Genomic DNA, 16,050 nt, shown 5'->3' on the forward strand with positions numbered 1-16,050 from the left:
TTATAGAATAATTTGTTCTTCCTTTCTATCGATTTCTACTGTTAGTTTTAACAAAAAATTACCACCACCTAGTTGCGGTGGTATTCACCCCCAGAGTAAAAGCGCATGTCGGCATACGGTAGACTTTCCTTTTCAAGGTTTGTACTATCTGCTGTTAGAATTTCAAGCAAATCGATGGGTCTTGATGGAAATTTGAGGTAAAAATCTTTGTTCATTGGACTATATATCTCAAAGCCCCAAGTAAGAAGATGAACGGTGTCAACTTACCGGTCTGAGATGTTAAAAGAATGCACGTTGCTTGTAATGCACTTGCATGTTAAATGAAAAATCAAGACGAAATATGCTGCCACAGTATTGTCCTAAGCCTCAGGGTAATACTTAATAGTTCACAGTAATTTCCCTGGAGTTCCGATGGGAATTTCTTATATTAGTTAACTTAACAGGTTGAAGGAAAGGAATCATCAGAGGAAATTGAACAAGATTGTTGTATATGGAAGCAGTAAGTATGAATTCAAACAATAAATAACTGCATGAAAGTCATGAGAGGATTTTGTGGGAGTGTAATTGAATGTGGAACGTTAGAAATTAATAAACGAATATAAAAAGATACTTTATTTTTTTCATTCAGATATAGGTATAATTTCAATAATAATTTTAACACAGTTAAATATTATAAAAAAATCACAATGAAAATACAGTTTAAAAAACATCATGAATGTTAGGTTACATTTTTCCAGGACATTTTAAATATATGACTGGCTTGATGCCAATATTTTAAAATATACAGGAATCTGTTTGTGTATACAATATTTATTCTAAAATGGAAAAAAAATTTCAACTTATAAAATGGACATACACAAATAAAATAAAAAATTAGAGCCGTGGATCCTTTGGTACAACAATATTTTCAATATTTTCTCCTCGAACGCATTCTTTTTCCCATTCAGCTTCGTTAACTCTTATTGGCTCTATAATTTTCTGGAACTTATTCAACTGGCAATCAAACTCACATTGGGGTAACTGAAGTGGGTATAAATCGGTGCTGTTTTTGAAATAAATATTGACTACGCTATCATTGGCTTTGTTCCATAGTTCAAATATGACAGAAGAAGCATACTCTGGCCAGGAGTTGTCGAATATACCTAGAGATGTTAATAAGAATGATAGAGTGGTATCATGTCCTGACATCATCAAAAACTTATGAGCTGTTTCTGGATTATATAAGGAATTTTCCAAAAATGAAGCTATATAATCAATCAAAGGACCTGAAAAAAGAATATTCATTATTTTTCGTATTTCGTATTCAAAAATACGTTATTTTGAAGAATTTAGATTTTAATTTCATACAATTGTACAGGGTGATACTTCTCAATTTTAAGGATAATGAATCAACTGCAATTTATATTTTATTACGTCAATAAAAACATAGAGATTGGAAGTGGAATATGAATTTTAACTTTCAAATGCTTATCATAAAAAATGAGTTTTATATGAATTAAACTCGCTTGAATAAAAAAAATATGGAGATGTCTCTATCTAGAATACGACATTGCATTAAGTTCAGTTAAAAACCAATTATTTTCCAATGAAAAACAAGGATCAAATTGTATTATAGATGGTTTTCCAACGATGAGTATACCCTAAACCTTAAAATATATATTTCAGTTATAACTAGCACGCTTTAACTTATGATAAACATGATTTCATACAAGCAGACATCTTTTGATAAAGACCGCAGTAGATCGTAACGTCAAATTTTTACCTGTTATTTTAAATTAATTTTCTATGAAAAGATACCTAAAATGATTTATTACAGCGAACCTGCAACGTCTATAGACCTTTAAAAAATTATTCTTCTTGCTCTGCAGACCAGACCTCAACAGTTATTATTACCTCCTCGTTGGAAGAAACTTTAAGACCTTTTAAACTTTTCTTCAGTTGAGGAAAGAGATGATAGTAGGACGGAGCCAAATCTGGTGAATAAATTGTTGCATGGCAACATGAGATTTGTGTGCAAGGGCGTTGTCCTGCAAAAACAAAACACCTTTGGATAGCTTTCTGCGTCTATTCTCTTTGATTTTTCCCGTAGAGTAGTCAGTAATGTCGAATAATAATCTCCAGTTATTGTTCTACCCTTATCCACAAAATTAATCATGATGACTCCATGGCAACTTTTCTAGCAGGTCTTGGAGAACCAAAGTGTCGCCATTCCATCGATTGTTGTTTGTTTCTGGATTGTAGAAATATACCCAAGAGTCATCCATAGTAACAATTCGGCTTAAGAAGTCTACATCGTTTTCAAATCGAGCACAGATCGAACGCGATGCTTCTACCCTTGCACGCTTTTGGTCAACATTTAAACATTTGGGGATCCATTTTATAGCAATTTTTCTCATGCCTAAATTGACGTGAAGTACCTATATGATGAACGCGTTCGTATGAAATATTCAGTGCTTCAGGTAAACGTTTCAGCTCGATTCGACGGTTTGATAAAATCATGTCATGTACTGCATCGATATTTTCGAGGACTGACACAGAAACTGGCCTTCCCGATCGGTCATCATCTTCAATGGAAAATTTACCTCTTTTGAAGCTTGCAGTTCAATTTTTCAAGGTCGCATACGAAGGACATTGATCACCAAGTGTATTAAGCATATCTTCGTAAATCTGTTTACCTCTTAACCCTTTTTAATACAGGTACTTCGTGAATGGTAAATGGTAACGCAATATTTTGTTTATGCATGGGACTGGTCTAGGCTAATTAAATATCAATACATCCTCGTAATACCGAGGAAAGTAAAAATAAGCTGGAAGTATTCTAAGAAAACAATTGGAATAGGATATTAACAAACAGCAGTCGATATTGGGAGTTAAAGAGTATCTAATAGAAAATTAGAGAGTGAATCAGGATTATAATTTGAGAACTAATTAAGGTACTAGAAAGTTTATATAAAAAAGTAGATGTGCAAATATCACATGGCAATACGAAAAATTATTTGATAAAACTCTCCTTTTCTTGGTATCTCCTCGGTAAACTTGTTTCCTTTTATCAAAACTAGATAGAAGACATGAAAGAGAAGTTGTGTTCAGTATAATAGGCGTGTAAGTTCGTAGGCTGACACACAGATGACGCTAATTGTCTAGTTTTGTACACGAGATAGTAATGGAAATGGAAATTTCGAATCTAAAACTTAGTGCGGTCATTTCAAATAAGTTACAGTTACAGAATAATCTAAATATTTTTAAAATTTTCATTAATCTACCTTATACAAGTTTTCGAGCTTTTACTGGTTTTTTATAACCTCAAACGGTACAGAAAAATAGATAAAAAAAATTGGAAGTAGTCAAAGTCACTGAGTATTGAAAGTTACATATCGTATCATGAGATCTATAAGTACCTATTTGCCAATAAAAGTTATAAATTTGGTTTTATTTTAATTCCAAGTATCTCTTTTCTCCGAAAATACGATTTTATGTTTTTTCATATGGTAAGGAGGTCAAAGTTGTATATTCATTTTAGATGCAACAATGTGAATTCTACTGTGATTATAAAAAAAGGGAAGGGCCGCCGATGAATTGGTTCTCTAACAATTGATGAGAAAATTTTACTATTTAATCGTTTTAAATAATTTACAGACATTTATATAAAGTGTTGATGACACAGTGGAATTAACTAGTAGTTCGCTTGGTGTTGGGAAATCTACAATTTACAGAGTTATTAAGTTTTAAATAGAAAATCATTTGAAAGAAAGATTTCAAATGAAAGTAAATGCGTTCCTCTTTAGAAAAGAATTTTCGACAATAGACAAATCTCCTGTCACAGTTCGAGATGACGAGAAGCACACTATTGAAACTTCTAAAAGAAATAGGTTTTCTCTGGTAAAAGTATTCCAGAAAGTATGGGGTAGAAATCACCTAAGGACTAAAAGAAATAAGAAACCGAAAATAATTTTGGAAAGATGAAACTGTTACAAATCGAAGATAGGCGTTTTTAAATAAACTATTTACTGATTAAAATCCACCAATAGAAAAGTGGCGCAGACTGATAATAGTATACATCTTTAATTAAAACGGTTTTGTTAAAGGTGGTGTGGAACTTTGACTTTTGAATCTACTCGTTCCAGTGACTTCCACAAGAACATGAATGCTGATGTTTCTAAAGAATGGTTCGCTAAATGATAAATCTCCTTCCTCAGAACTGTATAATAGTAATGAATAATGCAAGTTATCACTCTTCTAAACAAATTGTCCATAACGAAATTGTTACAAAAATATTTACAAATTAGCTAAATTCAAAGAATATTAAGTTCCATTACGGTTCTGTGAGAAAAAACTGTATCATTTGTGTTCCCTTCATAAAGAGAAATTAAAAAAAATATGAAATAGATGAAACCGCAAAAAATGGACTGATCAATGCGAACTAAACTCGATTTAAATAGTATGGACACAGATAAAGGGAGAAGTTTCCACGCAGTTTACCCTCCAAATAGGCTGTCACCGAGAAAACATCTGAACATTCTTAAATATGATTTCGTAAAGTGAAGCTGATTGAGATAGTTAAGAGCCTCAAGATATCAAATGACAGTAATGGACATATCGTGAATGAGTCTTTGGGTATACGACAGCTCTGTTCAAAGAGGATGCTGAACGAATTCTCTATCAATCAATAAGAATAACGAATTGATTAGCTGGCTCTACCATTTCACACCGAAGTCCAATAGACAGTCAGACGAGAAGTCTGCACCTGATTAACCGGCTCCAAAGCGTGGAAATACGCCAAAAGTCCTCTGGTAGTGTTATGACATCAGTATATTGCGATGCACATTCATCGACCACTTTAAAAAGACGAAAAGCGATTATTACGGAGTATTACTGGATCGTTTGATCCAGTAATGTCATTAAGACAATGTACGATGTCACAAACCAATGAAAACGATGGCAGCATTGCATGAGTTGGGCTTGGAATTGCTTCTGCATCCACCGTATTATCCAGATTTAGCCTCCAGCCAGTTTTTTCTGTTTTCAGTTCTCAAAAATAATCTCGCTGGATAGAAATTTTGTGCTGTTGAAAAATTTACTAACCAAATTGAAGCAGCCTATTTTGAGACCAGAGAAAAATTGTTTAATAAAAATAGTATCGAAAAGTTTTATGAACGCTGTAATCATTGTATGGCCCTCCAAGATAACTATGCTAGCCTACTAACTTTTCAGACCAGCCCATCTCTTTTTTATTATTTATTAAATGGTCATTTGTTGCAAAGTCATATAATGACTTTTTATAAATATGAAAAATATGAATTTCAGAACTAAAATTCTCTCTCTCTTTAATTATGTTGAAATTATATTCACCTGATTTCAATCTTGCTAGTTCTGGTGTTAAGGCTGGTATGGAAAAACTGTATACTGCTATTGGAAGGGTATGTCGAGGATACACTAGCTTCGTCCACTCTGGTAATGTCAGATTGGCCTTAGATTCTATAGTTAAAATGTCGTGAATGGCTGTTAGATAATCAGGATCTCTCACTTCCATTCCTGTATGGTTGCTTACGTAGTCAAAGATAAATTTATTTTCCTTATAGAAGTTCTGGTATGTGGTCGAATTATGGAATTCCTGAAAAATGATAAAATAGTTTATTTCGGGTAGTCCAATTGAATTTGGTACTATAATTTCCTAAATAATAGATTATATAAACCAAATTATGAAATCTCATGTGGAAGATTGAGAGATCAAGATAATAATACTCTTATTCTTCTTTCTCACTAAAAAGGGGATTAGCTGTTTATAACTAATTATGATTAATATAATTTCGAAATAATAGTATTAACGTTGCATTTTATAGTTTTGACTATCTCATCAGCATTGTAATGAACCAAGAAAGTATTTAAATCACACTTTTAAACAAAGTAGAAGATAGAATTATTAATAATATTCTTTGAATACGATAAAATAATGCTTTCTTCTTCTTTTTCTTTTTCTAGAAATCATCCAACATATAATATAATACAAAAAGTGAAGTTTGCGTGACATTTGCCCCTCCATCGTTTGTAAGGACTTTGTTTGTTTATCTTATTTTCTAAAAAATCAACTACAATTTTCACAAATTATTTTCAAACTGCTACCTTCATTTGATTTGGGTTTAATTTGAAAGCAAAATCACTCTTTTGATTTCAGGTCAGATAAAAATGTCTCATTCAAGGTTAGTTTCATTCAATTGTGGAAAGAGTCTTTATATTTAAACATTTCTATCTCTCACCTTCCCTATCTACAGTCATCAACATTTTTAAAGTATGTGAAATAGGGAAAAAGGAACTATTTCCGTTTCAATGAATACTTGCTAGTTACAGCCTGAAAAGATTTTCAGTTCGGCCATTTTTTCACATAGCTTTATTCATTAAAAATGTATGAGTAAGTAACTGGTAAGATGATTTTTTCCATTTTGGAGCAATACATCATGAAATATCTGAAATAATATATTGAATGACGCTTTTCTGATGGTACATGCTCGATATATAGATCCTTCTTTATTTCATCTGCATCGGAACAAACGCTCTATCAACATATTTCACTCTTGCAGTCTACAACCGAGAAGTTCCGACTTTTGTTTCAATAGATCCAGATCACGCACCAAAATTAGCTACATGTAGTGCGTATGCAACTCCAGTGTCACTTTCATATTGAAAGCTTTAAAATTCATGGGTTGAGTTATTATCATTAGGCCTTCGTCATGAGGAAAAAGACGGAATACAAATGCTATTTTAGATCAATCAATTTCATTTGCTTTTTGAAATATCCCGTATCCACTAGAAAGAAGTAATAGTCATCGAAATTATTTGGAGAGTTCCGCCACACCATATGGACACTATATGGCATAGAGCTTCTCTTGCTTTTCATTCACTAAACATGAGCCACATTAAAACTTATACAGCACTCACGTAGAGCTCAAATTTTATCTTTGGTTAGCAACATTGCATCCAAAATACAGAAATTAAGATTTTTTTATCTTACGATAAATATCTGCCTTGTGATTTGAATGTTAAATGTCCACAAATGTAGCAAAATTTATGAGACAATTCCATTTGTAGTACAAAAACAAAATTTCAAAACCTTCCCATTTGCAGTTATCTAAATAACAACATAAATTAATTCTTAAAATCATAATTGTTAACGAAACACTATGAATCAGTGAATTATTATCTAATGAAAATAAACGTACTGTATTCTATATGCTCTACTCACAATAAATCTAGAAAATTATAAAACCATCATAGCGATTCAGTTTCACCAGCTGTTCCTATGAATTTAACATTTAAGGTAGACAATCATTCATACATCAATCCTTCTAAAACTATATTTTTCGTGATTACTATCAGAGCGTTTATGCTGGCTTAAAATAATCATATTCATTCTAAATTCCTAATTAAAGGGTTATTAATCATTGGAACAATTTTTAAATAGACACATTTGAGTGAATAGTAGTTTCACCCTCATCAAATGACAATTGATAACTCAAAGCTAGACGACATTAAACACCAGCATAACTCTAAGCAAGTCCTAATTTTTCACGAGCATGAGATGTTATTCTGGTTATATTTAAATTATATGTGATGTGACAATGAATCAAGAATAAATTGAATGAAATTAACTTAAGCAAAGTGAACTTCTTTATTAAACTATATCTTTTAAGTTAGATGATGAGCCTCGTTAATCTAATAATCATGATCATCTATTGGATACCTACTTGCAAAAGTCTGATATGTTTGAAACATTGCTTCCCTGCAAATAGTAAAGCATCCTGAGTTTGTGGTTTTGTGTGGATAGGGATAGGTTGCCAGGGTAATTCTTCATTCCATATTTGGTATCCTCTAGGGGGAAACAATCCTGCCAGATTTGAAGACACCGACATTAGGCATCTATCAACATTAGACGACAACACATATAAAAATTTGTTGGTGTACTTTTCTGGTAAGAAGTCATTATATCTTTGACGAAGCCATTTGCCTAATCGGTAATGTTGATTTTTGCCGACCTGAAAATTGAACAAAACGTGGAAAAAGTGTTCTATAAAAGATAAGTTACATAAAAGAAATGAGAAACAATACTATTACGGTAATTAAATACACCTACTTTGGTTAACTCAGCAAAACCTTCAGGCCATATTTCTGAAGCCATTTCCTTGTAAGGATCTGTTGTATATAAAAAGTTTGGTGCTCGGTTACCGTGACGGAATATCTGAAAACAAAATTATTTAGATTACAATGAAGTATAAATATAATGGTTGTATCCGGTGTACATTCATATTTTCAGCTAATTAACCCGATAATTTCTAAACAATTGATTATGAAAAAGTGCTATTTTTTTTCAAATTTTCTTCTTTTCCACAAAATATCTCATTAAAATTCAGTCATACAGCTTATAAAAGATAAAAGAGTTTAAACGATAAACAGGACAGTAAAAGAAATATATACAGAACATATCAGAACATATCAGGAGACACGAAACGTGATAAAGAAATACGATGTCTTGAAAATGGAAACGTGGAATAGAAAAAGAACAGAAACTAATAGAAAAAATGTTAAAATTAAAATTAAATTCAATCGGAATAACAGAGACGAAAAGACAAAGGACTAACATCACTCCTAAACCCATTATTTCATGTATTAGAATAGACAAAAATCAACATGCTAACGCAGGAGTAGTAATTTTTATAGAAGAAGAAAATTGAAACATAAAAAGGAAGAAAACTCAATAATTCACGACTATTGTCTGTACTATAAAAAAGACGAGAAACAAGATTACACGATGTCGCATACGGACCAAACGAAGATATTTTCTAGTAAATCTGGCACTCAGTAAAGAACATTAAGGTAAAAAGAAGAGTAGAGGTGGGCAGTAACCATTATTTACTGACGATGATATTAAATATGTAGAAAATGGAATATAACTAGCAAAAACAAATAGTTTAAACAAGATATAATGCTATCAGCTACAAAACTGCACAAACTGCGAACAATACCATGAGATACTAAACGTAAAATTCAGGAATATTGACGACAAAAATGACGCCATGGAAAGTCTTAGAAACTGCAGGAAGATGCTGTGGGATAACAAAAATTGTAAAAGAATCATAAACAGAATATAATGGTGGACAGAAAAAACAAAAAGGCAGTGTAAAGACAAAAAGAGAGCATGGAAAATATACTTTAATAAAAAGACAAGAAAAGCAATAATAAATGCAAGTTAGTTGACAAAGGTAAAAAAAAATGATTAAGGAATCAAATAAACGACTTCAGATTGAAGCTGGCATCATACAGAGACAAAACATGAGGAAATAACGGATAGATAAAAGTATAACACTGAATATAAAAAGACAAAAGAGTCTTAGGAATTACGGAGGAAAAATACTTTAAAGATCTCCTGAGCCTTATAACAAAGAGAAGAAACTACCTGAGGTACTATTAAAAGTAGTTGGTTCGGTGAAAAAGAAATTCAACACCCGTAAGGGTAGATAGACAACGACGAAGTAAACAAGTAAGTAATAATATTTAAATTGACAATACCAAGTTTTGCAATAGAAATTAGGATTTATTAATGAAAGCTCAAGAAAATTGTCTTGAAACTATTTAGATATAAAGAGAGGTTATAAAAATTGGCATTGTGAATATCTCAGTACATAATAAGGTATTTTGATAAATACTATCAGATCTTAGAGTTTCAGAAATCTAAGGAATACTACTAGATTGAATCATATACTGGTTACTTTGATATTGTAATCTGTTTGATCCGGGTGGCAATCATCTAGCTAGAAGATCTTGTCGGTCATCTTGATCAAATACATTTTTAAGCTATAAATATTTACAGTCAAGTTTCAATTGCGGCTTGGGCAAGATTCTCGGAAAATTTCACAATTCGTTGCTACACTGCAGTACTTGGATTCGAATGATAGCTAGGTTATACTGATTTGTTAACAGTAGCGATAGGTAGTGCATTCGTAACAATGTTTCACTATAACAGCTATCTGTTGCTAAACTAAAGTTATGTGAGGATACTTTTTCTAAATATTCAAATCATGGGATATGCATTCTTAAGTCTATCTAGAAGTTACAGTGATAAAATAGTGGAAATTACTACCAAATATAATTTGTTATAAAATATCTACTTACCGTCACAACGGAAATCAATTCATTTGTGTCGCAAAATATGAAAATATTGAAGCACAGTAGTCCTGCAATTAGCCATTTTGATGCCATTTTTTACAGTTTAACTGTAAACAAAATAATAATCATTCACAAGAATTTATGTAGAAAGTTCTTTTATAGCAGTACGCTTGAAAGGGTAAATTATACTTTTGAATGTTTTGTTAAAACAATATTTTTTTTAAATTTTGTTGCATTCCAAATGTACGAAAGTTATCATTACACTATGGAATAGAAAAAACCTTTAATATAAAATTGTTTCAAGTGTATTATTCATATCATTGTTCTTCTCACCTTGCTCTTAAGGTTAATCTCAAATAGAAATAAAATTCATTCAAATATACCAAGTGCAAGAGCATACACCACATTTTATTTCGCAAATAATGTTTGAACAATAATTCTTAACAAGTGAGCTTTACCCAAATATGTTGTAATGTTTATTGAACTTCAAAAATAAACAAAACAGTGATAAAAGTATTAAAATAGCAGACAATATTTAATAATTTCATAATTTTCAATTAGTACAGACTTTTTTATAGACATTTAATGGCTCGAAAATTCAACATGGAAAATATTAGGTTTGTTCCAACCCATCAAAAAACCGTCCTTAGTACGGTAATGTTTCTGAGCAATTCTGGGCAATTTTCCGATACTTAGGTGATAGTAAGTACTGTTACCAGAACCGTACATAGCTGGAGATTGCGCAGAAAATATCATTTAATGTGGTGTTGGAAAAAGCAGATGCAATATTTGATGAAATTTATTCGGTATCAAAACACTCCTTGATCCTTTGTAAAATAAAAAACAAATAGAAATAAATAAATTATTGCACATTATTTTGGAATCATCTCTTATACCAACTTAAAAAATTCCACATTATTTTAGAAATAACTCTTATACCCATTTAAGAAATTCCAGTATAAATGTGAATGTTAATTGAAGAACTATTCGCCAAAACAAACAAGATTAAATATTTTAAACCGTTATTTTTACAGGTATTACAAGATTGTAAACAAGCGTCTGGTTTTTTGTTTACGAGACGAAAGAAAATATTTAAACAACAAAAGTTTCCTACAAATATGTAATTTAAGGGAAGAAGTTGCGTGCTCTATAAAATGAGTACTTCATCATTAAATTGGTCCTATTTGGCAGCCGATAACCACTATTATAGTAAAAACTGTGAAAAAAATCACTTAGGCTAGGGCTAGGCTGTACTAACAAATAATTGGTAATTGAAAAGAATTATAACTGTGCAAACATTTTGAAAATTGTGAGGAAATGGCTGAACAATCCATAGGTGGATAGATTAACCACTCAGATGCCCAATATATAAAATTTTACGACTTTCTATAGACACTAATCACACAAATTTTTTACAAAACTCACTCAAGATCTCACTTAATTGCAACTGAGGAATGTAATTAGAAACTACAAAAATATTGTGGTAGGTAATGGATTATGATCTAAAATGAAATGAAGTGCAATATTTGAATATAAACAATGGGCCACACTATATAAGGGGGATTCACTGGTATTTACATGGTGGATAAAGGAAAACACTTTTCAAAAAATCTTGTGTAATTGCTATATGAACATTAATTACGATTAGCATCTAAAATTGTTTAAATTCAGGGTGATTGCTCGTATGAAATTAAGATGGGACTTTCTTATAACGAAATTTCCTCAGCCCACCCCTTTCCGAGATATCACCTTTAAAAGATGATGATTAAAATTGAGTTCTTATTATTTTTTTTAAATTAGTGCAATTCTATAAAATTGAAATTCTATAATTTTCATGCACTCGTGAAAGAATAACTACGGATATTTGTTCCAATTACATTATACAAGGGGTGAGTCGTATTACATTTTTACTGTTTTCCACTCAATTTATTAAAAAAATTGTAAACTATGGTGTTTATTTTTTTCTCTCTAGCTATTGGTTTTGGGGAAAAAACCCGTATAATGTAACAGGAATATTGAAAAAATACCCGTATACCCGTAGTTAGTCCTTTATGCGTGAATTACAGAATATCAAGATTTTAACACTCAATTTTAATTTTGTCGCATAAAAGAATATATATAAATATAAATTTATTATTTCTTAGACCTTTTGATATGTTTATGTTTCTAAATGTTCTTGATTTTAGGTTTCTTCTGTTTCAAAATTAGTTTTCTTAATAATTTTTTAAAAGTAAGATAAAAATTGACATTTCGACTTTTCTTTAAGTCTTTATCAAAATATTTTGATCAAAATAAAGTCGAAACGTCAATTCTTATTTTTATTTTAAAAAATTATGAATAAACTAATTTTTAGACAGAAGAGACCTAAAATCAAGAACATTTAGAAACATAAATATATAAATATATAGGGCGTTCTATTTGAAAAACCTCATATTTGATTTGTTCAACTACTTTTGGGATATACTATGGCCTGAAATAATTTTAAATGTTAGCCGAAGTAAATGTTCATATGGCTGTGCGACAAAGTTTTTCGAAAACTGTTGCTGTTGATCTACTAGAAACCATATACAAGTGACTCACCCTATATATCAATACTCACTGTATATGTTTTATGTAAATTGAGTTTATCAACTTTTAGACCCTTTTTTTATCTATGTGAGTGGATGATCTCAATATTAGGTCTTTTTCAGCTAAATAATTATTTGTTAATGAGAAAATTGTTGACATTTCAACTTTATTTCGTTCTTTATCAAAAAATAATCAGACCATGACAAAATATAACCTTACACAGATTTTCTATCTATATTGTCCAGAATCAAATTTTAGATGTAATGAAACCATTTAGATAAAGAGCCGAAAAGTTCATTTTTATCTAGCATATTTGAGAAATTTATGTATACGAGGAGGTTTTTAAGTGGTTTTCTGGCCATAGGAATCTGGATCATGCTAAACATCCGAAACCATTACTGAACGTAACTACTCCAAAATGGTTGATAAATATTTGACTTTGTACTTAGGAAAAGCTATCTGCAAGTTGGGTGCCACGATTGCTTATGTTATTGATAGCACCAAACATTAAAAATTCAGAAGAATGTTTTGAGATCTCTAAACTTAATCCAAATGAATTTACCACGGATATGTCACAGTAGATGAAATTTGGGTATACTATTATATTAAACCCGAAAACAAAAATACAATACACGTAATCGAAGAAACGTGTTCATGTCCACAGAGTTGGGATTGCAAAGGTGCAATGTCTATTCATTATTTAGAACAGAACAGAACAGATAATTTTCCAATATTGCACTGATTTTTAGTAACGTTACGTTACTGAAATTTGGAAAAAGCTTTATATTTGTTAGAGAATTTTGTTTCGTGTACAGAATGTTTTAAAAAAAGGTGATGCCTTCTCTAGGATAGATAGTAAACTGAAAAATATTTGGGGTTTGCTCAGTAAAAAATTTTGGAACGCCATCCGTATTCGAGATAAAGGGCGTGGGAGAAAAAAAAATAATACACATTTTTTTTGATTTTTCCGCAATTTCTGCCAACATTGTGTTGGACTTTCATACGAATATGTTTTAGAAGAATGAATTTTTGTCCCCATAAATGAAACGGATACTTTAAAACAATTGGGACTTGTTAATCAATAATAATAACAATTAATAACTTTATCAATATTTCATAGCAACATCGACTATAACTTCAAATGAAAATATCAATAATATACGGTACACAGTACCGAGTTTTATCAAGAGTAACTTTTTGGTGTAAAATTAAATGATATATAAGTTTATTTTGAAATAATGCTTAATAAATCTAATATTGAAAAAGTTATGTTCAATACTACTAATATTTTTTGAGAAAATCTAAAAAATTATTGAGTAGTTTTTATAATTTCAACTTCCGAAAGCCTGTTATGTTCAATACTACTAATATTTTTTGAGAAAATCTAAAAAATTATTGAGTAGTTTTTATAATTTCAACTTCCGAAAGCCTGTTTGTTTATCGGTTAATATAAAGTGGTATCCAATTTTTACAATGTTTCCATATTTTATAGCAATGTACAAAAAGTACCTATACATCTCAAAAAAACTTATAAAATGAAAGCTATCCATTTAATTTCTAATAGTATTAAAAATATTATATTCATATTTCCATTATTTCGACTTCATTGTAAGAGTATATTTATTGTCGAAGTACTTTATCAATAATTTGATTTGAAAATAAGTCCAGTAACATTACACAAACTTTCGTTAGATTTTTTTTACTAGAGTCTACGATCACCAATTTCTCTTCGTCTGGAAAACAACATTTTTTTAATTCCATTTTTTAATTAGTCTAGATTTTTTATATTTAAAGATTTAAAGGAATGAATTTAAATTGCCAAATATTTCACGATATAGTAATAAATTCTTGTAACGAGATAATCCAGTATAAACTTTTTTGCATTTAATTTTATTCCTTTTTTCAAACTTAACAAATGTATTAAATGAAGGATAACTTTTATTTAGATTTTACATCGTTTGAATAATTTTCGTACAAATAAAATTTGTTAATAGCTTTATAGACGTTTAAATAAAATTCGTGTCCATTTTACCATCTGAAAATGGAAGAAATGGAAATACTATATTATGTTTTATATTTTTGTGACATTATGAGTTTGGAAAAACTAACTAATCTATAGTTCAGATTTTAACCTAAAGCAATCTATTTATAGATAGTATAATAGTTTTACGTTTCAGAATTCAATTTTTTTATTGATAAAGAAAAACTATACAAATTAAAAATAATATGAAATTCATATGCCAATTGGAATTTTTTAATTCGTTCAGGTATTGAAAAACTTCATAAAATTTTAGAAAAATATATTTTGTAATAATGTAAAACGAATTGATACACTATATTATTTTTATATTATATTTTCTGAAAAAAAATGCTAAAAAACTGAAACAGCGATAAAATAAACGATAATTTTAATATATGAAATTGTTTCATTTAATTTACTATGCATGTACAACAAGTTTAGAACAAATTTAATTTAATATAACATGAAAATATTTCGATCATTTCCAAAAACCTCACATAAAAATTGAAGAGAAAAATCAGTAAAAATTGAAAGGAACTTACCAACACCAAGAACTACTCGATATTGAAGTATTTCGGTAAAATAGATTCTTCAATATATCGTATTAGATTGTTTGACTCCCACCACCTAGAACCAGTAATGGACTATTATTTCTTTCTAATTACAATGGGCGTTCAAATAAAAGCTTATTTTATAACAATAGAAAATTTTACCAAGGTACGAAAATTTTTCATTCGTAACTCTAAATAGATACAGAAGGAAAATCCTATTTATAGAGCTCTTTAAGATTTTAATAAATAGAACAATAATTTTGTAATCATATAATTGGATTGAATATCTATCGAAATTAGTAAAGTATGCCCGACATGGATGTGTTCACGTAAACAAGAAATATGAAATTTCAAATATATCCTTTTTCTTCTTGAAACGAGAATTTCTACGATTTGTAGCAAGAAAATCATGTTGCCATCCCAGAATTACAAAGACCTACGAACTGACTTCTAGTATTAGACTCTAGACTCTTGGTCTATTTAACAATGAATTCTACATTATTTCTCCATTAACGAAGTGTTCCTCTTACCTCAACTCTTCCATATTTATAAGAAGAATATGAGGATATAGTGAACACAATTAAAGCAAAAATATTAAGAGGGTTCGCAAAAATTGGAAGGATGGGAAAATAGGAGTGATTAAAGGAAATTACAGTTCATTTGAATGTACATATTTGATGTTTTTTATAAGCAGATCGAAGAAAAACCTATAGTGATTAATTCGCGTGGATTTTTTAGATTGGGCTCGGATGTTAA

General features: G+C 30.1%; 1 protein-coding gene across 1 annotated transcript; it reads right to left on the reverse strand.

The window, feature by feature from the left end:
* Positions 1-574: 574 nt before the first annotated feature.
* On the reverse strand, positions 575-15,339 carry LOC130443878 (lysosomal acid phosphatase-like). The gene is made up of 6 exons (XM_056778755.1): positions 15,286-15,339; positions 10,162-10,262; positions 8,126-8,230; positions 7,740-8,027; positions 5,350-5,611; positions 575-1,265 (listed from the first exon to the last, which is right to left on the reverse strand). The coding sequence occupies exons 2-6, from the start codon at positions 10,246-10,248 to the stop codon at positions 874-876; spliced, it is 1,134 nt and encodes a 377-aa protein (XP_056634733.1). The 5' UTR covers positions 10,249-10,262; positions 15,286-15,339; the 3' UTR covers positions 575-873.
* Positions 15,340-16,050: the final 711 nt, after the last annotated feature.

The sequence above is a fragment of the Diorhabda sublineata genome, chromosome 5 (assembly GCF_026230105.1).
Source record: "Diorhabda sublineata isolate icDioSubl1.1 chromosome 5, icDioSubl1.1, whole genome shotgun sequence".
NCBI lineage: Eukaryota > Metazoa > Arthropoda > Insecta > Coleoptera > Chrysomelidae > Diorhabda > Diorhabda sublineata.